The 24025-nt window shown below is 51.7% G+C and overlaps 3 protein-coding genes across 7 annotated transcripts; 2 read left to right on the top strand and 1 right to left on the bottom strand.

Annotated features, from left to right (window-relative positions):
* The first annotated feature begins 1862 nt into the window (after window positions 1-1862).
* Window positions 1863-10818, top strand: PDIA3 (protein disulfide isomerase family A member 3). Its single transcript, XM_083413253.1, has 13 exons — window positions 1863-2270; window positions 4240-4318; window positions 4665-4782; window positions 5105-5209; window positions 5657-5786; window positions 6356-6472; window positions 6578-6703; window positions 7876-8058; window positions 8275-8383; window positions 9416-9544; window positions 9783-9862; window positions 10139-10196; window positions 10401-10818. The coding sequence occupies exons 1-13, from the start codon at window positions 2128-2130 to the stop codon at window positions 10518-10520; spliced, it is 1497 nt and encodes a 498-aa protein (XP_083269379.1). The 5' UTR covers window positions 1863-2127; the 3' UTR covers window positions 10521-10818.
* Window positions 10732-16673, bottom strand: ELL3 (elongation factor for RNA polymerase II 3). Of its 4 annotated transcripts, none has more exons than XM_083413249.1 (12): window positions 16296-16611; window positions 15801-15845; window positions 15120-15253; window positions 14901-15031; window positions 14184-14359; window positions 13991-14112; window positions 13709-13799; window positions 13080-13323; window positions 12654-12693; window positions 12142-12313; window positions 12017-12061; window positions 10732-11939 (listed from the first exon to the last, which is right to left on the bottom strand). In XM_083413249.1, the coding sequence occupies exons 1-12, from the start codon at window positions 16473-16475 to the stop codon at window positions 11802-11804; spliced, it is 1518 nt and encodes a 505-aa protein (XP_083269375.1). In that variant the 5' UTR covers window positions 16476-16611; the 3' UTR covers window positions 10732-11801. The 4 variants fall into 4 exon arrangements, with proteins under 4 accessions (XP_083269375.1, XP_083269377.1, XP_083269378.1 ...); XM_083413251.1 differs by lacking the exon at window positions 16296-16611 and adding an exon at window positions 15930-16058; XM_083413252.1 differs by having other exon boundaries at window positions 10732-12061; window positions 16296-16673.
* A 593-nt stretch (window positions 16674-17266) lies between these two features.
* On the top strand, window positions 17267-22135 carry LOC310664309 (peptidyl-prolyl cis-trans isomerase FKBP8-like). Of its 2 annotated transcripts, none has more exons than XM_083413254.1 (8): window positions 17267-17712; window positions 18662-18831; window positions 19318-19406; window positions 19529-19746; window positions 20055-20227; window positions 20572-20649; window positions 20929-21048; window positions 21453-22135. In XM_083413254.1, the coding sequence occupies exons 1-8, from the start codon at window positions 17451-17453 to the stop codon at window positions 21480-21482; spliced, it is 1140 nt and encodes a 379-aa protein (XP_083269380.1). In that variant the 5' UTR covers window positions 17267-17450; the 3' UTR covers window positions 21483-22135. The 2 variants fall into 2 exon arrangements, with proteins under 2 accessions (XP_083269380.1, XP_083269381.1); XM_083413255.1 differs by lacking the exon at window positions 17267-17712 and adding an exon at window positions 18303-18437.
* The last annotated feature ends 1890 nt before the right edge of the window (window positions 22136-24025 follow it).

Below are 24025 nucleotides of genomic sequence, written 5' to 3'. Positions count from 1 at the left end.
AAGTTTGTTTTCTGCTCCTCTGGAGGGTGGGACCCAAAGCAAGTGACAATAAAAGAGATTCTGATGAAATATTAGCAATAACTTTCTGAAGGTCAGAGCTGCCAGAACATTTTGGGAGCAATGGGTTCCCCATTTACAGAATCAAAATGTGTTTGTATAGCAAATACAAAAAAAGGCAGGGATGGTGAAGGACCACTGGCCTGTAGACCATGGTTGTCCCCCCAGCCAAGGTGGCATCAGGTAGCATTGGTCATACATACAGGGTCCAGTCCAGGCCAGGTGCTTTCCCACTGCAACCAAGATGGCAGCAGCTGGTGACATCACAGCTTCTTCCTCACATGATCTGATATGATTATCAGGGATGGGACAACTGGTATCCCCCATCATAACACTGGGCTGGGGAGAAAGGTTTAAACCACTCTGCTGTGCTGAGCATGAAAACCACTCCGTCCCTGCTTGATTCTGCTAGATGTGTGAGGGGTGATGTGTGCAAGCATGTGATGGCCAGGCTCATTGCTAGTCTCTGGTGGTGATGCAATGGGTTGACGTGGTCCTGTTCAAGTGCCCTCAAGTTAAGCCTTGCATTTGTGCTAGCAATTGGCTAATGAACAGGTGCATAATGACGTGTTAGCATAAAGCTGGAGTTCTTGTTCCTCTCAATTCCATGTCTACACGTAATCCCTTTTCAGTGAGGGCAGCCACTCTAAGGCAAAGGTTTGCCTCCTCTTCAACCAATATGTACACGTTGCATTGCTGAGCATAGCTAAAGGAATTGCATAACAACAGGGCATGTGCAGTCAAATGAAATGAGCGCCTTCATAACAAAGGAGCTGCATCTCTAAGCCAGGATCTCTACATGCCAGGCAAGAAAATGCACAGAAATACAGGCTTATTGTTATTATTAAATTTGTATACCACCCTTCATCTGAAGAGCTGTGAGAGGGGAGAAGAGATTAAAAAGCTGAGCTGCTCCTTAGAATCATAGAATTGCTAGGGACCTCAGGGTCATCTAATCTAAATCCCAGCAATGCAGGAATCTCAACTTCTTTGGCAATCACTCACCAAATCTCAACTAGACCACACAGGACAGCCTTGCTTATTCTTCATGAGTGAACTTGAACAGTGAATGTAGTGAATAGGCTAGGGTTAGTTCAGTTTACAGCCATAATACCAAGGTTCATCTTATATTGTTTTTACTTTCTGTCTGCTTCCCTTTTATTCCTAACGAAGTCTCCTAAATTGACTGCTGAAGTGGGTCTGTTTGCCATAGAATTCCCACGTGCCTAGCTGCATGGCATTCAGGTTACTGGGTTTAGGATCAGTAGCCCATAAGGAAACAGAGATGCAGTTGGTCTCAGAGCTCCTGGTTGAAGGGGGTCTGTCAGTGAAATGAGCTAGCTGCTTTGATCTTGGACAAAGAAAAGGCAGCTGGAAGCTAGCTAGCTCTGCTTTCCCCAGCAATTTGTGTGGGTAGATTTGACTGAGAAGTGCTAGGCCACTGGCTCAAAACATTTTTAAAAAGTAGTTGCTTTAATGCATCCGTTTCCTTCCCATTTGGGGATGCAGGAGTAAGTGGGGAGGTTGGCGGCAGGCACCGGAGAGAAAGGCCCACTGGCAGCACTGCAGGGCTGTTGTGCTGCAGTTGGGCAACGAGGGTGATAAAAGAGTTTGGCTTCAGCTGAGGGACCAGCTCTTCACAACAGGGGGCACTTTTCGAAAAAGGCGCGGACATCTCTCTGGCCCTCAGGCGCTGCTCTTGAGGGGGGGACGAGGGAGCCGCAATGGCGGGAGGCGGGGCCAACACGCGAAGCCCGCTCTGGAGCGCGAGGCCAGGGCGGCCCCTCGCGGCATCGCTATGACGACGAGCGCAGAGCCACCCAGCCTCCTCCTGCCACCATCTCTCCTCCTCATTGGCCGCCCTCCCGCCGGCGTGGGCCAGTGAGCAGCTGCCACACTGCAAATCCGGCCCCGTCTCCTGGAGGGGCGGGACTTCCGCCTCCTCTTTAGCTTCCCGCTGAGGCGAGAACGAGAGAAAGCGAAAGTCGCCTCAGCCGCCTTCTCCGGCTCGCTCTCCGTATTCCTCGCCTTTCTCCCTCTCTCTCTCTCGCTCGCCGGCGGCTGGGCCTCATGGAGGCGCTTCTCCTCGCCCTGCTCCTCGCCCTTGTGCCGCTGCCGGGACGCGCCTCTGACGTGCTCGAGCTCAGCGATGAGGACTTCGACAGCGGCCTGGCCGACCGCAGCGTCGCCCTCGTCGAGTTCTACGCCCCATGGTGGGTCGGAGGGAGAGGAGGCGGCCGGGCGGGCGGGGAGGGCAACGGGGCCAGGGCGCTCGTGGGGGGCGGGGCGGCGAGGCCCCCGCTGCTTCGGCTCTGCGCGCGCAGGAAGAGGAGCGGCACGTTTCTCGTGCGCGCGCCTCCCACAGGTCCATAGACAGACGGGGAGAGGGAGGTTGGCAGGCCGGTGGATCCCTTCGTCGCTGCCGCTGCCTTAACTGGCGCGGAGCCGAGAATGGGAAGAGCGAGGGAGGAAAGGAAGGAGGGAGTCCGCCTGCCGATCTGCCTCTCGCCGCTGCCTCTTGTCTGTCAGGCCTGCGGGGGTGAATTCTGCGCATTCCGGACGCGATATCCGCGGAAGCCTCTCCGCGATTCGCCCGGCCGCCGTGAAGGGCAGCTGGTTTGGGTTGGTAGCGGCCTCTTTATCGGGCGGGGAAAGCCGCGGTGGCTCCGGCGCTGGTGCCGCAACCGGTTTTGAAACTGCAGCCCCCAGGCTACACCGGGGCAAGTGCCTGCGGAGGGCGGGATCTTGTTGCCGTGGCTGCTCCCGGTTGGCTGCTCCGCTGGGCTGTCACTATCAGGGATTGGCTGTTGGTCCCCTGGGAAGTGCCCGCTACCTTTGCGGAGAAGTTGGGGCAGCCATCAGGGCGTCTTATCGGCAGAAACGGAAGGGTTGGGCGCCTGCTAGCTTCCGGTGGATAGTTGGTTCTTGGGTGAACCGTGGGTGCTGCCCTTGTGAGAACGGCGAAGCCTCCTCGCTCTGTCCGCTTCATGGGGTTGATGGGGCCACTATTAGCTTGTGCTTTTTGCGGGAGCGGGGTGCCCTTGCCAAGCAAGATGGATGATTCATGGTGACCAGCCCACTGGCTTCAAGTGTCTCAGTGGTCCTTGATCCAAATGAATCTCAGTGTATACTTGTAATAAAAGCAAAACATAGCCCTTCACAGAACAATAAAAGACAGTTTCTTTCATCAGCAAGGACTGTTGCTGTGGTATGAAACTTGGTACACAAGGCCAATACTTTGCTGAAGACAATCAGGTTTGATCATTGCCAAAACAGGAATTTGGGAACCATATTTATGCCTCCATGGGTTCTATGATGTGAGAAAGGTGGGATAGAAATTCAAGAAAGTAAATGAAATGCCTACATTTTGTAGGTTTAATGCAAGTATTCATATTTTAGTACATATCAAATTGTGTATGCATTAATCCTCCTTTTGAATGTGCATCTGGTAGGGGTAATGATTCACTGTAGAGAAAACCACTCAAAATTACAAGCCAGCTAAATGCTAGCCTACTGAAGGCTGACCAGAGATAGGAAGCTGCAGGTCTAAGCCTATGCTGGGTGTATGGAAGAGGAGACTTCCGTTGTCTAGCAACCCACTTGATTTCTGTGTTGCTGCTTCAGTCTCTTGCTCCATCCCTCCCATCACACTTGCATAGAACTCACAACTGACATGAGGGAAGGATCTCAGGAAATCAAGAGAGGCAGACAAAAAGAAGGTCAAGAGCCAGCTTCTGTCTAACTTGGCTTGTCCCTGCTAGAAGGCCATCAACTACCAGCTATCTTCTGGGAAGGATTCTCGTAACTCTGTGTTCTACCATATTGCTCATTCTTCTCCCTTGCCCCCATGGATAGTGATGTTAATTGTAGTATGCCTCAAAAGCATTCATCGTCTGGAATGGAATTAATAATCACAATAAATAAATTCTGGTTGTCTGTGCCAGACTAGTACTTGAATACAAGGATGGGCTAACGTGCTTATATCTAGATTATGTCACATTAACCTACTTATTCAAGAGTATTGACTCCTTTAAAACAAATTTAAATTTTAAAAACCTGCACAGTTTTAGTCATTGATTTTTATCTGACCTGTTGAGATACAAGTGCGATCTTGGGCCAAACAGTCCTTGCTGATGAAAGAAAGTGGTATGCCAACCATGCATTGAACTTTTAATCTTATAGGTGTGGACACTGTAAACGCCTTGCTCCTGAGTATGAGTCTGCTGCCACCAGGCTAAAGGGAATAGTGCCACTTGTGAAGGTTAGTTTTGTAATGTGCTACTGCATGAAACTCTGCAGAAAAGGGACCTTTCCATAAGTTAAATTGCTTGACTACTGATAGGGGAGTTGGGAGTCAGTTCTATTGATGCCTGTGTGAATGGGGAGTAACGTGGGATAAAAAGCTTTGAATCTATGTGCTGTTCTTTTGATCAAAGTCCCTGGAGGTATAGGAAGAGCCTCTGTTGGTGTTAGATGGGAATGTTTGGATGAGGATGTTTGCATGCATCTATGCTGTTGGCAATGTGCAGACTAGATGGTTGTTTTTTTTAGAGATGTTACCATCCTTTACTGTGGAAAAGGCAAACCCTGCTCACATTCTCTTTAAGGTTGACTGTACAGCAAACTCAAACACCTGCAACAAGTATGGAGTGAGTGGCTATCCAACTCTCAAAATCTTCAGGAACGGGGAGGAGTCTGGTACCTATGATGGTCCAAGGACAGCTGGTAAGGAACTGTAGGCCAGGCTGTGAGTGCTGGAGGAGCTGGTTAATCGTCTGCAGCAGCCCTGGCACAGAGTGGAGGGTTATTGCATGCATATTCTGCTTGTAGATTTCCCAACATCATCTGGTTGGCCTCTGCAAGAACAAGATTCTGGACAATATGGGCCATTGTTCTGATCTAGCTGTAGGGCTCTTCTGATTGAAGCCTTCATTTAAAGGGTATTTGTGTAATGCCTTGTATAGTGCAGTTTTTGAAGACATTGGATGTCCGCAAAGCAGTCCCTACATGCAGCCTGCCACTAACTATGCCAAACTTCTCTCCCAAGATGGAATTGTGAGCCACCTGAAGAAACAGGCTGGGCCAGCCTCAGTTGCTCTCCGCTCTGATACTTTTGAAAAATTCATCAGTGAAAAGGATCCTGCTGTGGTGGGTAAGTAGTGAGGGGTTTTTGGGTGGGGGAGGTGATCAGATTCCCCCCCCCCCCGAGCCTTCACATGCTAAGATGTGGAGGGGGATCTCCAGTCTTTCTGGAATTAGGCATCATAGACTGCAAGTGTTAGCACAGTATCTCACAGAGCTTTGAACTGGCAGTGCAGAGTTGCCTCTTCTATTCCAGTCTTAAGTGTGGCACCCTGTTAACCTGATCTCAGTAGTAAAAATGTTCAGATAAAAACGTTCTGCAGTGTTGATTTGAGCCACTCCCAGCTTCAAGTATTAGAAGCCAGGGAATGGGTTCCTTGGATGCAATTTGCAGGTTCTTGCATATGGCTCACTGGTTTGGGCAGTCAAGTTGTTTCTGTGTCCAGGTGTAATAGCTAAACTGCTTCTTCTACTCTTCTTTCATATGGAGTCCTTTGCCTTTTATGATGTTCTGCAGGTTTCTTCAAGGAGTTGTTTGGTGATGCACATTCAGAGTACATGAAAGCAGCGAGCAACTTGCGAGACCATTACCGCTTTGGGCACACAAGTGATGAGGATCTAGTAAAGAAATATGAGCCAGATGGCGAGTAAGTAGCACATGGGCCTCTATTCTCCTGATTGGTCTACCAAAATATAAGAATATAAGACACAAATTTCAGAAATGCATCTGGGCATAACAGCTCTGGCTGGCTTCCTGTTACTCCCAACAATGAATTTCCCCCACTTGTATAGCAAGCTGTTTCTGATGGATAGACCATTGGTTCTCTTTGAACTGAGCTTGAGCAACAATCAAACGTGTTCCTAGCAACTGTCTTTGTAAAATAGTGATTGTACTTTCCACGGTCCTACGCAGCATCCCTCCCCCCCCCCCCTCCACCAACACTCAAGTCCCTGCTGGGCTGCTTCCTGCTTGTTTTTCCTGCCACCTGAAGGGAGCAGGCAAGTCAGAGCTTGAGGTGCTTGCTGACTGTCATTCAGCTTTTCCTTGGGGAGTTGGTTAAGCAGCTGAGACACCTGCTAGCAAATGTGGCTGGAAGCCCATGTTGAAAGAACAAGGGAGTCCTGTTTGTGAGCCAAGCCCTAGCAAGAGCACAGCCTGTTTGAGGGTGATGTGTGCTTGGTTCACTGTCAAGTTGCACTGATCAACTTTCCACAGAGGCATTATCCTGTTCCGTCCCCCACACCTGGAAAACAAATTTGAGGACAACATGGTGCGATACACAGAGGACAAGATCACAACTGGCAAGATCAAGAAGTTCCTTCAGGAGAACATGTAAGTGTATGGCAGCTTCCCTCCTGCCAGTCTATAGTGAGTGTCTGTGTCCGCAGCTTGAGATCCACATGCTAACGTGATTTGGGGGTTCCTTCTGTTCTTTAGCTTTGGCATCTGCCCACACATGACGGAAGACAACAAAGAGCTGATCCAAGGCAAGGACCTGCTGGTGGCTTATTATGACGTAGATTATGAAAAGAATCCCAAGGGCTCCAACTACTGGCGCAACAGGTGAGAACACAGCAAGGACTTCCCTGGGGAAGTGAAATGAGTGAGGTTGGAGAGACGTGCAAGCCACTGATATGTTCTGCCCCCACTGTCACAGGCAATATGTGCCAGACCTGCCAGTTGCTGGGAATCATAGGCAGGGAGATCACTGCTGATGCTGCAATCGGGTCCTGCTTGCTGGCTTCCCACTGGGGCAGTGGTTTTCAACCAGTGTGCCATGACACTCTGGGGTCCCTCCCTCCTCTGATGCCCTCTCATGTCTCTGCCTCCCAAAGGCTTGTGTGACTGTTTGTTGCAGCATCCTTGGCTACAAGCTCTGCTAGTTGCCAGAAGCTGAGGTGGCCTCGTAGTAAGTAAGCAAGCAAGCAGGTGAGGGACCCTAGCCAGCCAGTTCACCAGCCCTTGCTGCTGGGAATGAACAGACAAGTCCTAGGCCCCTATGGAGCAGGGGAGGCAGCTCAGAGACCTGCCCAGAGAACTCCAAGAAGAGGAGACAGGAGAGGAGAGGCTGAGAAAACACTTTGTGAGGGTAGGGTATTTGAAAAGAGTGTGAGGCTGCCAGCTCTGCAGGCAAGGGGTGACATAACTGGGCTCCTGAGTCCCACAGGGGTGTCACAGAAAGAATATAGTTGGTCAAGGGAGCAGTGGACTCAGAAAGGTTGAAAACATCTGCACTGGAGCATGTGGTTGACCACTGAGAGCAGGACACTTTGTCTTAATCCAGTGGACTCATGTCTGTGCCAGAGGCTATGCCTCTTGTGGCTGCTCTGTAGCCCAAACAGAAGGGCTGCAGCAGTTCCAGCATGCAAACATCCCCCTCCCTAGGAAGAGTGGGGGAAAGAAGCCAACAATAGTATAAGCTATGGAGGTCCCCCATCAGCAGTAAATAACTTATGGAAGGAGACAGGGCAATGACACTTCTGCCCTTGGCCAATCATTGATCACCTTGGTGGCTCTTTGAGGCTGCTCCAAGCACACTTGATCCTTTAGCAATTTGGAACTGCTTTGACCTGAACACATTACCACCTCTGCCTGAGCCAGGGTACTTCCGAAATTGGCTCTTAATTATTTAAAATGGTTTGCTTGCCTTCACGCATGCCTTGAAGAAGACAGGTGCACTGTGACTCCTGATTATCTTGGGCTATCACAAAAAAGTTTTGTTATTGCTTCTTCAGAGTGATGAAGGTAGCCCGGAGTTTCCTGGATGCTGGACACAAACTCAACTTTGCTGTTGCTAGTCGGAAGACCTTCGGTCATGAGCTCTCAGAGTTTGGATTGGATGGCTCTACCACCGATGTTCCTCTTGTTGCCATCAGGACAGCTAAGGGAGAGAAATTTGTCATGCAGGAGGAGTTCTCGTAAGTGGAGCATTTGTTTATACTGCAAGGGTGCACACTACTTCTGGGGTGGTCTGGAGTGGGGACATCCCACTGCCTTTTCCTGAGCAATTTTGCACACAAAGCATCATAGGCCAATCCAGGACAGAAAGTCTGGAATTTCTTCTAGTGACTTTAGAAGGGGGGTTACAAGTTGGGGAAGGACTGGTTGAAACAATTCTCTTGTTTGGTTTGCAGCCGTGATGGGAAGGCCCTGGAGAGATTCCTCCAGGATTATTTTGATGGAAACCTGAAGAAATACCTGAAATCTGAGCCCATCCCAGAGAACAATGATGGGCCTGTGAAGGTGGGAGCTGCTGCTTGTTCTGTCTCAAGGGTGGTGGGAGCCTTGGGCCCCTTCAGATGATATTGAACTTCCATCAGCCCTACCCAGCGTTGCCCAAAGATAAGGGATTATGGGAGCAATAGGTCAACAGCAGCTGGAGGGTCCCCTACTTCTAGCTTAAAAAAAACTAGATCTCTTAAGAATAACTCGCTCTACGTGGGGCTGCCATTGAGACTGACCCAGAAACTCCAGCGGGTGCAGAATGCTGCGGCGAGACTCCTTATGGGATCCTCGCTGCAGGATCACACTGACCCAGTGCTATACCAGCTGCACTGGCTCCCAGTGGAGTACAGGATCAGGTTTAAGGTGCTGGTTTTAACCTTTAAAGCCCTATATAGCCTAGGACCCTCATACCTACGGGGCTGTCTCTCCTGGTATGTCCCACGCAGGACCTTACGTTCTTCAAACAAAATACACCTTGGATGTCCCGGGCCACAGAGAGGTTAGGCTGGCCTCAACCAGAGCCAGGGCTTTTTCGGCTGTGGCTCCGATCTGGTGGAACGCTCTGTCACAAGAGACTGGGGCCCTGTGGGACTTGACATCTTTCCGCAGGGCCTGCAAGACAGAGCTGTTCCAGCAGGCCTTTGGTCAAGGCACAGCCTGACCCCTTCCTTTGGTAATTCTTCACAGAACTCTAGCCCAATGGTTGCCATTAATTTGATTTGAACTGATTTTATAATGAATTGATTTTGGGTTGGGTTGAACAAGCCCAAAATTTGAAGTACAAGGAAATCTTAAAGTAGCTATGTTTTCTCTGAATTAAGTTTAAGTTTATACGTCCTTGATGCATACCAAAACTGTTTCTGGACACGTGAATTCAGGAATTCAATTCATAGATGGGAAACAGGCAGATTTTTATGTGATCTGTATATTGATTGAACTTCTGGGAAAATGAGAAGCTTCCTGCATATTTTTCAGCTTGTAATAACACTAAAATTAGGCACAGTGTGTCTTGGGAACATCCCCTTTTGAGACTGCATGTTCTCCCCCCAGGTGGTTGTGGCTGAGAACTTTGACGAAATCGTGAATGCTGAGGGCAAGGATGTGCTTGTGGAGTTCTATGCGCCTTGGTGTGGCCACTGCAAGAACCTGGAACCCAAATACAAGGAGCTTGGAGAGAAGGTATGCCCAAGAGGCGGGAGGAGGATCTGAGTGCCTGAGTGTCTCTCTCCCTTAATAGAGGTCCCTGTTCATAGGTGACCATAGAGAAGGGATCTTACCTGCAGGGGCCTTGATACTGTGTATTTGAGCAAGGTTCTCCTGGGTGTGGAATAGCCCCTAGGGCACTGGCACTGCTCTGCTATCATGAATTGACTGCTTCTACCAGTGTGAAATTGCTGATTGGATTATCTTTCAACAGCTCAGCAAAGATCCCAACATTATTATAGCCAAGATGGATGCTACAGCCAATGATGTGCCTTCTCCCTATGAAGTGCGAGGGTAAGAGAATTATGCTTGGTAGCCACTGGCTGGTTCTTGCCTGCCCTCTGCTGTCAATGATAGAGTAGCTGTCCTGCAGGCACAGTCTTGGGCCTTTTAGGAGGAGTCCTTTGCGCCCCACCCACACCTACATTGTGTGCTTGCACTATGCCCCCTTGAAGAATGGCTGCTGTATGGAGGCTTATGCATGTAAACACCAGGCATATTTCCTCCAGGGCAGTCATTCAGGATAGCACTGAATGCCCTGCTGAGTGGTCTTTCTTTCTTTGTTGACAGCTTCCCCACAATTTATTTTTCGCCTGCGGGGAGCAAGCAAAGTCCAAAGAAATATGAGGTGAGTTCATGCTTATACCGGGTTCCCTAGAGTAATAATCACCAGCTGCAATGAAGTCTTTTTTCTTTTGCCCATTAATCCTAAAATATGGCAAGTAGCATAAATGATCAAGTGGAATGTGTTGAGGTTGCTGTGTGTGTTAGTGATTGGAACTTAATGCCTTGAGCACTGTTGCACTTTGCCTGACTTGTGTCTTCTTGACAGGGGGGGCGTGAGGTGAATGACTTTGTCAGCTACCTGAAGCGGGAGGCCACTTACCCACCCATTCTACAGGAGGATGAAAAACCCAAGAAGAAGAAGAAGGCGCCCAAGGAGGATCTGTGAGCGGGGAGGGGGGCTTGGTGTCATCATCGCCCTTGTCTGCAGAAGAGCCCATGGCCACTCCTGGAGGTGGGGCCCTGTGGGGCAGTCTAAGCTGTTGGAAAGTGAAGCCACATTGAGCAGAGGGGACCCAGCTGCTGCTGCTGTTCTGTTTAATTTCCTGCCCCCTCATCTCTTAACTGCACTGGCCTTGAATGCCCTGGACTGGCTGATATTTGTGGGTGGGGAGGGGGAGGGTTTGTTTTCTAATTTTTTGTACATTTGAAGAAGTGAATCAATAAATGACCCCCTTAGGCCCCAAGTTGCCTTTCTGTGATGTTGGAAGGGGAAAGACTTCTCCCTGTCTCTTTGAGCGGGATACATTTACCTGTTTCTGGTACTTTGCTAACTCGGGAGGCTGCTCTGCCAGATAACTTTTGTTCCCCATAGAAGTTACTGAACAACTCAGCTGTTCTTGAGAACTTTGCATGTTGATTTTAGCTTTGGATAGCCTAGCTCTGCAGAGGGGCCTAAGCAGCATTGTCAAATGAACATGTAGCAGATTGATAACATAACTGATTGATACGAAGCGAAGGGAGATGTCATGTCTGTTTAAACGATCTTCAAAAAATGCAATTTTTTGTATAACTTCTCATGTGGAGAGTCTCTGAGAGATGTGGTAGGTGCCAAGCTTTAAGCTTGTTTGACAAAGACCTGTCTCTGCAGCCACTAGAAACTTTGAAAACAAAGCAGCATAAGCCAGGCAAGATTAAAGTATTCCTTGAAGAAAAGGTTTCTAGCAAAGTTCCTGCTGCCTTGGGTGTGAGTGTCTGAACAAATGTCAACTGGAGTTGGACAAGCTAAGTGTTAGCATATTGAGATTGTCCTATCTAAAAATGCAAGACTACCCACACTCCAGTTTTTCCAATTAAGGCACAAGAATATACTTGCTGACTATGAAACAATTCTAAAGCACAGCTTTGTTTCAAGCCAAAGATGGCTGCTCTGGTTGTGGATAGCTTGAAGTTACTTCAAGCTATCCACAACCAGGCTGCCACAAACAAGTTGCTACAGAAGGACGGGGAAAAGGGAGCACCCTCGCCCTGCTTTAAGTGTTTCTTTTCAAATTGCTTTCAGCTAGCAAGATGTTGCAGAGCAGACTTGGACCAAAACATAAGAGGAACGTACTGTAAGCCGGGCCTGTTCTTAAGCTGTACAAAGCTCACTCCAAGAGCAAGCAATTGCAGTGAAACACTAGAGCCCCCCTGTGCTTGCTGTGAGGAGTTGCAGGTGATACTGCCCTCATCATCTCCTCTCGCCACAGCCCCTCTGCCCAGCTGGAGGGACATTCTGCTCAAAGTTTAGGATTTGAGCCTTGATGTGGGAGAGCTTGTGGTGCAGATACTCGCAGTGCCTCTTTTCTTCTTGGTAGTTAGGATACACCTGCAGAGAAGGAAACAGTTCAGCCACCAGGGGAAAAGAAAGCACCCCCCTCCCTGATGCCAGCCTGGGTTCCTCACCTTTTTGAAGTGCCTGTATTCTTGCAAAATCTGATCTTCTAGGACCTGTAACCCAAGAGAGCTAGTTCAGCCCAGGACCCAGGCAGGGAAGGTCCCTTCCCTTTTGTTTCCTGAAATGTTGTTACCTTGTACTCCTTGGTTCCTTGCTGCATTCGCCTAAGCCTTGTGCCCAGCTGGGCAAACCTCCTGCTCACACTCCCAATCCTGGCATGGAGGTGGCGGTATGTGGTGTAGTCTGCACTGAAGTCCTCCTGGTAGGCTCGGTACTGCTTTACTGAGCAAATGGGGACATATTTCCTAGTTTCAAAAGACACATTATGTGAGTCAGAAGATGGAAAGGGAGAGCCTCCTCCCTTGGGGAATTTGACCCAAGGTATCAAACACTGTATTGGTTGGGAAGGCCAACAGCAGCAGCCACCTCTCCAATCCATCTCCCACATCAGGAGTAGAACCTTTTTTGGTCCCAAGGACTGTGTTCCAGCATAGACAGTCTTCCAGAAGCTCCATTTGGTCCCTAGGCATAAGATCCCCACACCAAATGTACAACAAGGCACCAGTGAAAATGATGCTGGTTCCCAAATGGCTGAGGCCTATGAAAAATGCCCTTGCCTTGTGTGCAGTGCAGCTAAATACTTACAAGTAGTATTTGAGGTTTTCCTCTGAGGTGCTGGCATGGTCTGGAGAGGGAAAAAGGAAAAGCAGAGTCATTGTGGTGGCAGCAGTTGCCCTGCAGCCCTGCATTGGACACCAGCATCTCCCACCAGTGTGTGTTGCTCCATGCTTTCCCAGGCTCATTCCATCTGGATATTTTGGTCTACACCTCCCATCAGCCCAACTCCTCTGCAGTCCAAAACACCTGGAAGGTTGGGAAGATTGGGAAGGTGGTTCTAGACAGCTTTTTAGGCCCAAGTTGACAGCACAGGTACCTCCTGGTTTAAACCATTCTGCCAGACTGGGAAGGCTGAGCTTTCCATTTTGCTCAAGGTCAGGAGCAGACTGCAGAGGTTCCAGTTGCCATCATATTTGATGTTTGTGCTGGGAGTGCATCTGCCAGACTCCTCACCTGCCTGCCTCTCCTCTTCCCCTGGCCACTCAACCTCTGGTGCTCTATGACTTCCTGCTTCAGGTTCCTCATCCGAGCTCTGAACCTCTCCTATGATGTCACTGCAATCGGTCTGGGCCCTGCTTTTCACTGCCGCTGCAGGCTGCATTTTGCGTCCCCACCAGCTGCTCTCGGCTCCTGTAAAGTGAGGCCCCTGCCATCTCCTGGATCTTGGCCCAAGTGCAGCTCGGAGAGGTTGTAGTCTCTGAAAAATAATATCCACACTTCACTCTTTCCAGGCACAGTCCACTTTAAAGCAAAATGATAAGCCCTCTCTTACAGTCTAATCTGCCAAGTGGATACTAGGAACAACAGGATAATGATGGTTCCCTCTAGGCAGGAAGACCAACTGAAAACCACCATGCAGTAGCACACACAGGCAGGCAAATGAGAACAGAAATGGAAGACAAGAAAGTCCCCCTCCCCCTGTGCCCACAGGAGCCTGCAATGCCTGGGAATTAGAGAGGCTGCCCAGAGGGGGTGATGCAACCACAGCCTTGCCATGGCATCACCGGCTGTTGCTGCTATTGCTCTGAATTAAAGCACTGTTGCAGGACTCTGAATTAAAGCACCACCACTGCAGGACTCACCGCTCTTAAAGGACTACCACCTTGAGAAGGGGCAAAATTTTCAGATGGAGGGCTTGGGAAGGGCTTGGCCAAAGCTTGCTGGGCCACTTTCCTGCAGAAGTGGAAAGAGAACTGTTAAAAGCTGACCATGGCAGAGCAGAATAGTGGGAACAACTATGCACCCACACATAAAGAGACAGGATTATGCTAGAGAGGGAGGGGGAGAGAGAGAGAATGAGGACTAAGACCACAAGGATCCCCTATCCCTCCCCAGTAGTCTAACTCCCAGACTCATTGCTCTACCTGCGCAAGTGCTCAGATGCTTCCTGGTGCTGCTGCAGAGCACCTGTCCAGGCCTCCTTTCTAGGTTGCAGACTGTCTTCTTTCAAGCTGTAACTTCTTTCTGGGGGGCTCAGCTGCCCCATCTGTGGGGTAAAGGGGTGGTGAGGGAGGCTCCAGCAAGGTGAGGAAGCCCAGTGGCCTCTCCCAGACCTACCTCAGCCTGCAACTGTGGCCTCTCCAACAAGCCCAACAGCCTGTTAGCCCTCTGGTCGCTTCCGTCCAGCACCTGCACTGGTGGCCATGGGGGCTCATTGGCTGGGGGACTGCTTTCATTGCCTTTCCCTCTGGGGCTCTCTGAGGCTGCTTTCCTTGGGAGGAGGGCGCCAGTCTCTACAGTGCAGAAAAGCAGAAAGTCAAGGCAAAGGGAGTGAGGGAATAGAGCCAGCCTTGGCTGTCAGTAGCTCAACCCCCTCCCCAATGCTAATTGCAGAAGACCGTTTCCATTCTTCATCCACAGTGATTGTCTATAGCAACTGAGCTGAAATTTGGATGTTGCGCTTCAGATCCACTTATTAAATTTGTATACCACCCTTAATCCAAAGATCTCAAGGTGGTTCACACATGAAAGGATTTCATAAATCCAGGGTAGCTTTATACTAGTTATAAGGTTTTCGTTAAGATACCAAACTAAACTGTTCCATTATGATCACACGTTAGTAAAAACTGTTTGCTAGGTGGTTTTAAAACAAGTTCCACTGCTTCTTAGGATATATACATTCTAGGTTAGAACCAGAGACCTTTGAATGGCAGCGCTCACAAATTGTTCCTTTCAGGAAATGGGTAGGGGAGAGAGGTGGTGGCAATTTGTGCCAATTCCCCCTTCAGCTCCTATCCAAGAAGCCCTTGCTGCCCCTTGCCCCTCTCTCCTCACCTGGGTTTGGGAACGCAGCTGCTGCCCTATGGCAGGTCGACCTCTCTACCCCCCATCTGGACTGGGAGGCCTCCACAACCATGGCACAGATGGTGATCTTCTCCTGGATGGCTCCTCTACCCTCCAGCCACCTGAGCAAAAAAGAGCAATGTTCAGGGAAGCCTCTCTCCCCCATTCCCACCCTCCCAGGGAAACAGCCTTTGGGCTGGGCCAGCTCACCTGGTACTGGCCTGGCGGACGCAATCGAAGCTGGCCTGCGGCTGCTCCTTGGTATAGCGTGAGAGGTAGAAGGTGAAGCGGAAAGTCCGTGGGTCACGACGGCCTGCAGTGGCGCCGCAGGGCACCTTCAGATACTGGACAGCATAAAAAGAGAAGAGTGGGGATCTGGTCTGGCCCCTTGGCCTCAGGAGCAGGGCCTGACGCTAGACATGTGGCTGGGGCTGTTTCTGTGGCTGTGGGGCCTGGCTCTGCCCGGGTGAAAAACACTGGGGCGGTGCATTTCCAGGGCTCAGTCTTGGCCCTGCGCAAGGAGGGAGTGGGCGGGGCTCCCCGTAGAGAGCAGCGAAGGCGCGGCTCCTGCCCGCCCCGTCTCTTTCCCTCTTCCGTTGCTACTAAAGGGGACTTTCAGCCCGAAAAAGAAGCGACTTTCGACGGGGCGGGCTGCCCCGTTCCAGCGCCGAGACAGCAGAGCATTCCGCGGGGAGGACGCCGCAGCCAGGCTCGGTCTGCCGCTCGCGCGAGACTCGTTAGCCGCCTTGCAGAAAGCCGCGGGGAGCTCGTTAGGAAGCAGGCGGCGCCCGCGGCGATAGCAACGGCCACGGCGCCCCTCCGTTGCCCAGCCCCGGCGATGGGACTCGACAGGACCCCTGCCCAATGCACGGCGCTGGGAAATATCCTTACCCCTTGGCTGCCCTGGAAGGCGATCACGGGACGAAGCGCCGCCACCTGCAGAAAAAAAGCGGGCAGTGAGACCTGTCCTCCCGCCAAGTGACCGGCTGTGCGGCAATCGCCTCCAACCCAGCCCGTTACCTGACACCGCTGGTAGGCGAGCAAGGCCTGGAGGGCCGAGTCGGTCAGTTTCACGTGGAAGAGGCTGAGGCGGGCGCCCCGCGAGCCGGGGCGGTAGGAAAGGCGCTCCGTCGCCTGCCGCGGCATCGCTGGAGTGAGCGGCTGTGGTGGCGCCGCCTGGGCGGGACTTGGGCTCGACGGCGGGGCGGGGCCGCTGCTCCTTGCTCGGCAGCCGCTGCTGCTCCTCAAACCGGTGCGCGTGCCCAGCCCGGGATGCCTGGCCAGACCGGCCTCCGTTTGGGGCGTGGGGAAGGCCCGGAGCAAGAAGAGACCTCGGAACTTTAGTCTGCCGTCCCTTCCAGAAGAAGGGCGCCGCCGATTACCCACCAAGTCCTTCAACAGTTTGCCCCGAGGAAGAACAGCCGGTCCGTTATCCAGGTCTTCGGGGGAGCTTCTGCCCATTGTCCCCGCTCCCCCAGACCGGAGATCCCGGGGCTGGGCCTCCCTTTGGGCCCCGGGCCTCGCATCTACTCCAAAGCCCCCAGCGGCAGCCGACCCCGGACGCATGGCCACGTGCAGCGGGGCCACGTGCTTCTTGCGATTCTCCACTAAGCCTCTTAGAGCCCCGCAGGTCACCGGGCAATAATAAGGGGCGGAGCAGCATCCCCTAAGAACCGCTAAGACTGTCGGATGCGCCTCTTCGGTTGAGTGGCTTCCCTCACCCAGAAGACCTTCATAGACGTTTACTTCTGGGCACAGGAGCCAACTCCTAGGTGCCGAGGGGTGTTCAGCCCCCCCCCCCACAAATATTTGCGGGGGCCGCCCTCCTCCACAGTTGATGTGCACTGCTATTCAAATAGTGTGCATGCACCTCATCATGGGATCAAGTTATGCGAGCGGGGCTTACCTGCTCCCCCAATGTTTTATTGAGGTTGGCACTTCTCCTTCTGGGTGGTCTGTTCATACATGAGAGAATTGGGATGGAGGGCAAAGCCAACTGAGTGTTCTCAGAATCTAGCCTGTCAGGAGATGGGGAGGAACCCATTCATCCACGAGAGGTCTTCCCTCTTAGCGCAAGTCTTTGGGGCCCCGCGTGGTATAAGAGGAAAACCCCTTTTCCGTCGCGTCTGGGTGAACAGCGGATTGCTGCTCGCCGCCTCTTCTGTTATAGACGCGAAGGCATTTACAGTACTTGGGTTTATTAAGGCAGCCCAAAGGGAGGGGCCCCGCTTGAGATGTGGGAGGGGGCCCTGCTGATCCCTGCTAAACCCAGCCGCAGCCTGACGCCCAGATCCTCCTTGGAAGTAAGCCTGAGCGCAGCTGGGGCGTAGGGGGGCTTACTCTATAATTGAATTACAGGCGCTCAGTGTAGACTGAGGGAAGGAGAGACGGCTAAGCGGCCTCTCGCTTCTGCCGCTGCCGGCCTGCTCCGACCGTCGCATGCAAGGCGGGGAAGCAAATCCCTCGAGATCCTGATGCGCGGCTGCCGGCAAAGCCCCTCGCTCCGGGAAGCCCCTTCCGAGGACGGAGGAGCAGCCCACCATGTTCTTGGTCAAGATGTTTCAGGGCGAGGAGGAGGAGGAAGGCGAAGGGGCGGGCGCCAGCCTGGGACCGGTGCTGCTGGAGGGAGGCAGCCCCCATCTTGGACGGAGGGTCCATTTCCTGCTGCCCCACACTATCATCCAGGAGCCCCCGCCCCAGCTTCAGGAGCGAGCCTTTTACCAGCGGCTGGAGCGCTTGCTGGGAGGAGAAAGAGGCGGCTTTGCAGCGCTCTTTGCGGCTGACGGCTGGGAGGACCTCCGAGGTGAGGCCCGGAGCGCAGGGGGCTTTCAGGCCAGGAGATGGAGGGTCCCGCTGCTGCCCAGAGGGCCTTGGAGGCAACAGGGCGGCTCGGACTCTCAGACCCTACATGATCCTCTCTGCTGCCAGTCATTGGGGGACGGGGTGACATCGCTGGCTAACAAGCGCCACAGCCAGAAGCCACTGGGGGCAGGAGATGGTTGCTGAGTTCGCTGCCTCTGAGCCAGAAAGCCCCCTGCCCCCGCCTCAGCGACCCAGACCAGGGTCTGCCCTCACACCCATGGGGTTCTAGAGGTGCATCAGAATGAGGAGTGGCTAGACTGATGCCCACCTCAGCACCCCACAGAATGTGTGGTGGTGCATCAAAAGGAATAAGAGGATAAACGAAGGCAGCATAATGCAAATGCTTAAAGTCCTGGGTGACGTGGATTCCCCCCTCCCCCCGCAGAAGAAAAACTGGTGGGTGTGGGGAAGCACATTAAGAACTTCTGATGCCCTCAGCTCTGCCAAGTTTGAGGGGCCCCATTGTTCTATCCCTTCCCCAAAAGTATATTAGTCTAACAGATCAGGAAAGCCAAAGAGAGAAATAAATGTTTTTGTGTACAGAGAAGGCAAATGAAAACAAACTAGTCCCTTTTTTGCATTTGGAGGCCTTCATCACCTGAAGCCCTAAACTGTGGTGTACTTCACCTATGTGTAAATCAGACCCTGGCCCAGGACCATTTGGAGGTAACTGGGCAGGTGGGACACTGCAGTACCTCATGGTGAGGAGAAAAGGCCCCTCCATTTGGCTAGAGCAGGTTGTGTTGTGAGAGAGGGGCTGTAACTTCCTCATCCTCCGGCACTCCCTTGGCCTTCCTTCCTTTGCACCTGGGCAGTTGGAGTTCCACACACTTCCTCAGGCAAACACCTGCACCTGTAGTTGAACTGATGCTCCTCTTTCCACCCTCCAGAGGACAAGTCCCTACGGAAGCGGCTGGTGAAGAGCAGTCCAGAGGGAGGCAGCTGGCCACAACTGGGCCAAGAGGTTACTGTGAAGATGCTGGGAATCCTGGAGGACCACAGCCTGGTGGAAAAGGACCAAAAGCTCACCTTTGTCCTCGGCCAGGGGGAGGCAATACAGGTGAGGTGTGGGAAGGCTGCAGCCCAGGGGCTCCCTTGTTCCTTAGTGCATTTTCTCCTCCTGATCCTTTCCCCCCCCCCCCCCGGCTTTGCCTGGCAGCCTGCCCCACAGGGGTAGCCCATTCTCAGCCCCCATTTCTCTCCGGTGCCTGAATAACTGAATGCCACCAATGGGGGGGGGAATCCTGCCGTTGTCCTGCTTCTGTTCTGTTTCAGTGGAAAGGACTGGTAGCTTTGCAGCCACCCCCAACCTCAAGCTTACAGGGCCCTCCCTCTACATAGGATCTCACCTTTTCTACCTGTGCGCCATCATAGCAGAGGCCAATGCAGACCACATGAGAATGGCTGTTGCTCCCAAGTCAATGTACTCTTGCACGTAGTGGTGCTGAGAGGTGTGACAGCAGGGTATATGTTTGTTTGTTTGTGTGTGTGTGTGTGTTGGGGGGGCACTTCAGGTCAGGTCCTTGTTTCCTTTTTCTCTTCCCAGGCTTTGGACCTTGGCGTCATCTCCATGCAGCTTGGTGAAATAGCCCTTTTCCTCACTGGCCCTGCTTGTGCCTACGGTCACCTGGGCAGGTAGTCATCAGTCTTTGCTCTGCACTGTGACTGGTGGGCAGGGAGGGGGACAACATCTGGGCCCTTGGTGGGGGAAGAGAGCTGTGTGTTCTCAGAGGCCTCTCCTCCTCCTCCTCCTGCAGGGAGCCAGATATTCCGAAAGATGCCACATTGCTGTATGAGGTGACTCTGCTGCATGTGCAGGACAGCCCGGACCTGTCACTGTTGCCCACCATGGAGCGCCTCAGCCTGGGCAACCAGAAGCGGGAGTGGGGCAACTTCCACTTTGAGCGGGGGGACTACCAGCAGGCCCTGCACTCCTACCAGCAGGCTTTGCATGTCCTCTCCTTGCCAGGGACAGGTGAGGCACTGTTCTGAGGGCTTGGGATGCACTGGGGGATGAAACCCTCCCAACACAGCTATGTGGGTGCGTGTTGGAAACATGGGGTTGGCAAGGGTTCAATTAGAGCTGACGGGCAGCTTGCCTGGAAATAGTGCCGTGAGCCCAAATCTGGGCACTTTGGATGAAAAGGGAGAGGAACCCTGTCCCAGAGGTGCTCTCCAGCAAAGGCACCCCCATCCCTACCACAGATGCCCAGTTCTGGGGCTCAGCCCCAGCTGCACCTACTGACTGGGGGTGACGCTGCACCTGTGTGGGTTTCTCTCTAGACTGCCCGAGCCAAGAGGAGGAAGAGGAGCTGCATGACCATCGGGTCAAATGCCTCAACAACTGTGCAGCTGCCCAGCTGAAGCTGAAGCTTTTGGATGAGGCCCTGGCATCCTGCAATGAAGCTATACAGCTTGACCCAGAGAACATCAAGGCACTTTACAGGAAAGGGAAGGTGATGAGGGAAACGCCTCTCAGCCCCTTACCTGCTCCAGGGCCAGGAGGGAAGAACTTGGCTAGGGAACGGCATGCTGAAGGCCGTACAGCTGGCTGAGATCCGAAGTGGGGTGGTGGGGGTGGTGGCAAAGGTCCCTGTTCCACAATATTGACCTAATGCTGTGTCTGGATTGAAGTGGAGGGAAAGGGAGTTGTGACCTCAAGAGGTGAGAGAAGGCATGAGGGAGGGGGCAAGGAACAGCTGCAGAGAACAGCCATAGAAAGAGGTGGACAAGGGCAGGCTCCCCTACCCCTATCCAGTTAATATACCACCCCATCTCTGTCACTCTCTCTGCTATTTAGCTGTTGTCAGAGCGGGGAGAGGACCAGGCAGCCACCGCCGTTCTGAAGAGAGCCCTGCAGCTGGAGCCAACTACCAAGGTGGGGCAACAGGACACGCTAGGGGCAAAGACAGGCAAGGGACAATAGCAGAGGCGGCGGGGAAGGTCCATCTTTGCTGGGCCAGCTTCATCCTCTGCCACTTTCGGCACTTGTGAATGGCATCTCCCCTTTTGCTCAGCTCACACTGAGATGACATCATATTCCTACCACTGGTGGGAGGGTGCTCAGGGGGCACTGGAGGCGATCCCCCCCCCCGCCTTCCAAGTGTGTTAACCATTTGCTCCCCAGAAGGATTCAAATGACCTTGGCTGTCTCTAGGCTATCCATGCTGAGCTCTCCAAACTAGCAAGGCGGCAGAGGGGGCAGCTGGAATGCTCTGGCCCAGGAGCGGCCACTCCGGAAGACATGGCAACACCCACCATTGGTCAGAGTGCTCAGGTTTGTTATCACAGCCTAGTTAAGGCAAAGGATTGAGGGTCCTTGTCACTTAGCAGGTGCCTTCCAGCCCCTTTATCCTGGGTGCTGCTGCTGTTCCGGTGGCCTTGTGGCAGCTGCCTTTGTGGGCATGTTGTTTGGCCACTGTGGTATAGTGATTAGAGTGCTGACTAGGGCCTGGGAGACCAAGGTTCAAATCCCCACTCAGCCATTAGTCTTATTGGGTGACCTTTGGCCAGTCACTGCCTCCAAGCCTAATCTACCTCACAGGGTTGTTGTGAAAATAAAATGGGGAGATATATGCCACCTTGAGCTCCTTGGAGGAAAGGTGGAAAAAATGTAAGAGATAAATAAGAAATTGTGAGGCTGTGAAAGCTCATGTGTCTCCTCACTGCCATCTTTTGCAGACAGATGCTCCGGCTCCCCAGCCAAGCTGAGTGGCTGCTTCTTTTCCTGGGTTGACCCTAGAAAGCCTTGCAGAAATATGAAGTTCCACCTTCTCCGACAGCAAGGACTTCTGAGGAGCGTCAGGGCCAAATATTTGTTGTGTGTGCCCACTTGTTTCTCCTGGGATGGGGCAGACCTACAGCTGCTATGGAACTGCGTGGCTGTAAGTCCCAAAAGGAACTCTTCCTCCTCCTCTTTCTCTACCACTGCCACCACCAGTGATTGGGAGGTTTGCAAGTGACGTTTATCCAAGAATGAAACATGGCACCCAAAGTCAAGTGGCTGGCTCTCATTGACACCTTTGATGATGATGTTCCCTAAGCGTAAAGGAAGGCTGTCATTGTGAAAGGGTGGGAAGATCCTTTCCAGCTGAAGCTGGATACTCTGAGGCTGGATGTTGCCCTGTGCTCTATTCATTTCCCTGCCAATCTGCAGGGAAGCCACCTTGGAATACATGTCTCATTCAACCCAAAGACTGGCCTGTTCCTAGTGTTGAGCTGAGGAGGAAAACAAATTCCAGGTTGTGGACAGACATACAGCTCCCTGCACAGAATGGCAAGGAGTTTTCTGCTGCTATTGTGGGGTGGGGTGCTCTGCTTCTGGCATGATTATTCTCCCCTTTTCTAAAAGCAGACAAACACCACTCTTACTATGTTGTGTTCTTCTCCCATACCTCTTTGAAACACAAGTCTGGGCAAAGGAGGGGCTTAATGACTGCCAGCCAGGCAGCACTTTGCAGTTTGGCTGAAAAGAGTGAAAATTGGTTGTATGGAGAGCAGCCTTGTCCCCCCTAAGGATGTACACCATGTGCACCACAAGGGCCATGTACTTCAAGGGTTCCTTATTGCTCTGAAGATCCACCAAGGGCCATTCTGATATCCCAGTTGCCTTGTTTTCCTTGGCAGGGTCCTCCTCCTCCTCCTCCTTCTTCTTCCTGCTGCTGCTGCTGCTGAAATTGTCCGTATTCTATCTGCACACATAATATTTACCACCAGTCACCATCACCTCTCTTGTGGCAGCCTCCCTCATGAGCTGTAGCAGGTCAAGTACAGAGAAGGTCCTCTTTCTTCAGTAGGAGAGTAGGAATAACTTCTCTTCTGTCCTAAAAGTATCCCCTAAATTGTAGAAGGCAGATAACCTCTGAGCAACTGGATTTTCATAGAGGGTTATGTGTGTACTTGCAGTTTCAGTTAGGAACAACATTTCCCACCTCCCTTTAAGAACTCTCTGGAGGACTCTCTTATGGCCTGGTTTTTCAGGGAGGAACACCTTTAGGTGCTGGGTCACCCCAATAGTGAGTTAATGCAAGGGATGTAGGCTGCAGAGCAACTCAACTACTCTATTTTGGGTGCTTGGCCTAAAAGCGTCCAGTCTCTGTTGAAGATGGGACAAAGGAACAGCTTCAGTCTGATAACAAAAGGCATGTCTGGATGAAAAGGAGCCTAGCAGAGGCCCTGGTGCTCAAATGCAGTGAGCAGCTTTCTTTGAAGCAGTCAGGAGTTCCACAGGTGGGCAGTCAAAGAAAGAGCCTTGCCTGCAGGAGGAAGTCTTCCTGGTGCTTCTGCTGAGGGCAAAGAGCTGGTGATGTCCCCTCAAAAGAAGAATGGTTACAGAAACTAATGGAATATGCAGAAATGGTGAAACTTACCGGAAGAATAAGAAAGCAAGATAACAAAGTCTTTAAGGGGGAATGAAAATCATTTATTGAATATTTACAAACTCATTGTAAACAAATAAAACATTAGCAGGATTAATGTAAAAATGTACAGTATTGAAAACATATATGAAATGGATGGAAATAAAATATAAAATAGATTTAGATTCAGGTATGCAGGAAAATAGAGTAAATATAAGGAAGAGAGAAAGAGGAGGTGGGAAGTCAAAATATGATATATAAAGATGATTCTGTTTGAAATGTTTGTCATAAATGAAAATTCTATATATACAGTATATATAGAGAGAGTGGGAGCTGGGGAGCTGGTTCCTGAGGAAGAGAAGGTGGTGCTGCCAGACAATCCATTTATGGAGCATTGATCCTGATTTGCTCACAGGGAGATTAGACAATGTTGGTTATTTAATGAGGATTCCCTTGAAGTGTGTGTGGGGAAGGGCAGACAGTGATGAGTCCAAATCTCCTCTGCCGCTGCGCTTCCTGCATAAGGTCTGAGCTTTGAGAGAGGGGTTTTGGTGCACAAGAGCCACCCTGACTTGGCCAATCTGTGATTGAGGCTGCACCCTAACCAGGTACTGAAAACATGTTCCACTCCTCTCTGCCCCAAAATAATCCAGGGATAACTCAGTTGCTTAGAGTGTGGCACCTATAATGCCAAGGTTGCAGGTTCGATAAGCTGCATATTTTTGCATTGCAGAGGGGTTGGACTGACGATCCCCAGGACCCATTCCAGCTCTATGATTTTATGGTAAAGAACTTGACTCCTTGCAGAGTGAGCTTTCCCTGACCAGTTGACAGAGCAGCAGCTGGGAAGCCCCCCTCTGACCCTCTGCTCCATCCAGGGCTGGGCCAAGACATTTG

This window comes from Podarcis tiliguerta (assembly GCF_965153285.1).
Source record: "Podarcis tiliguerta genome assembly, chromosome: 14".
Lineage (NCBI taxonomy): Eukaryota > Metazoa > Chordata > Lepidosauria > Squamata > Lacertidae > Podarcis > Podarcis tiliguerta.
The sequence above is the reverse complement of the archived record's forward strand: the minus strand, read 5'-3'. Positions and strand labels throughout refer to the sequence as shown.

Excerpts from the sequence above, each read along its gene's own strand:
- PDIA3 (XM_083413253.1), top strand. The coding sequence starts at position 2,128 with ATGGAGGCGCTTCTCCTCGCCCTGCTCCTCGCCCTTGTGCCGCTGCCG. Across the intron at positions 2,271-4,239 it reads GTCGAGTTCTACGCCCCATG|GTGTGGACACTGTAAACGCC; the intron begins GTGGGTCGGAGG and ends TTAATCTTATAG. Across the intron at positions 10,197-10,400 it reads AAAGTCCAAAGAAATATGAG|GGGGGGCGTGAGGTGAATGA; the intron begins GTGAGTTCATGC and ends TCTTCTTGACAG.
- ELL3 (XM_083413252.1), bottom strand. The coding sequence starts at position 16,475 with ATGCGTCCGGGGTCGGCTGCCGCTGGGGGCTTTGGAGTAGATGCGAGG. Across the intron at positions 15,254-15,800 it reads CCTTCCAGGGCAGCCAAGGG|TATCTGAAGGTGCCCTGCGG; the intron begins GTAAGGATATTT and ends TATGCTGTCCAG. Across the intron at positions 12,694-13,079 it reads GGAAGAGGAGAGGCAGGCAG|ACCATGCCAGCACCTCAGAG; the intron begins GTGAGGAGTCTG and ends TTCCCTCTCCAG.
- LOC310664309 (XM_083413254.1), top strand. The coding sequence starts at position 17,451 with ATGTTCTTGGTCAAGATGTTTCAGGGCGAGGAGGAGGAGGAAGGCGAA. Across the intron at positions 17,713-18,661 it reads CGGCTGGGAGGACCTCCGAG|AGGACAAGTCCCTACGGAAG; the intron begins GTGAGGCCCGGA and ends TCCACCCTCCAG. Across the intron at positions 21,049-21,452 it reads CCATTGGTCAGAGTGCTCAG|ACAGATGCTCCGGCTCCCCA; the intron begins GTTTGTTATCAC and ends CATCTTTTGCAG.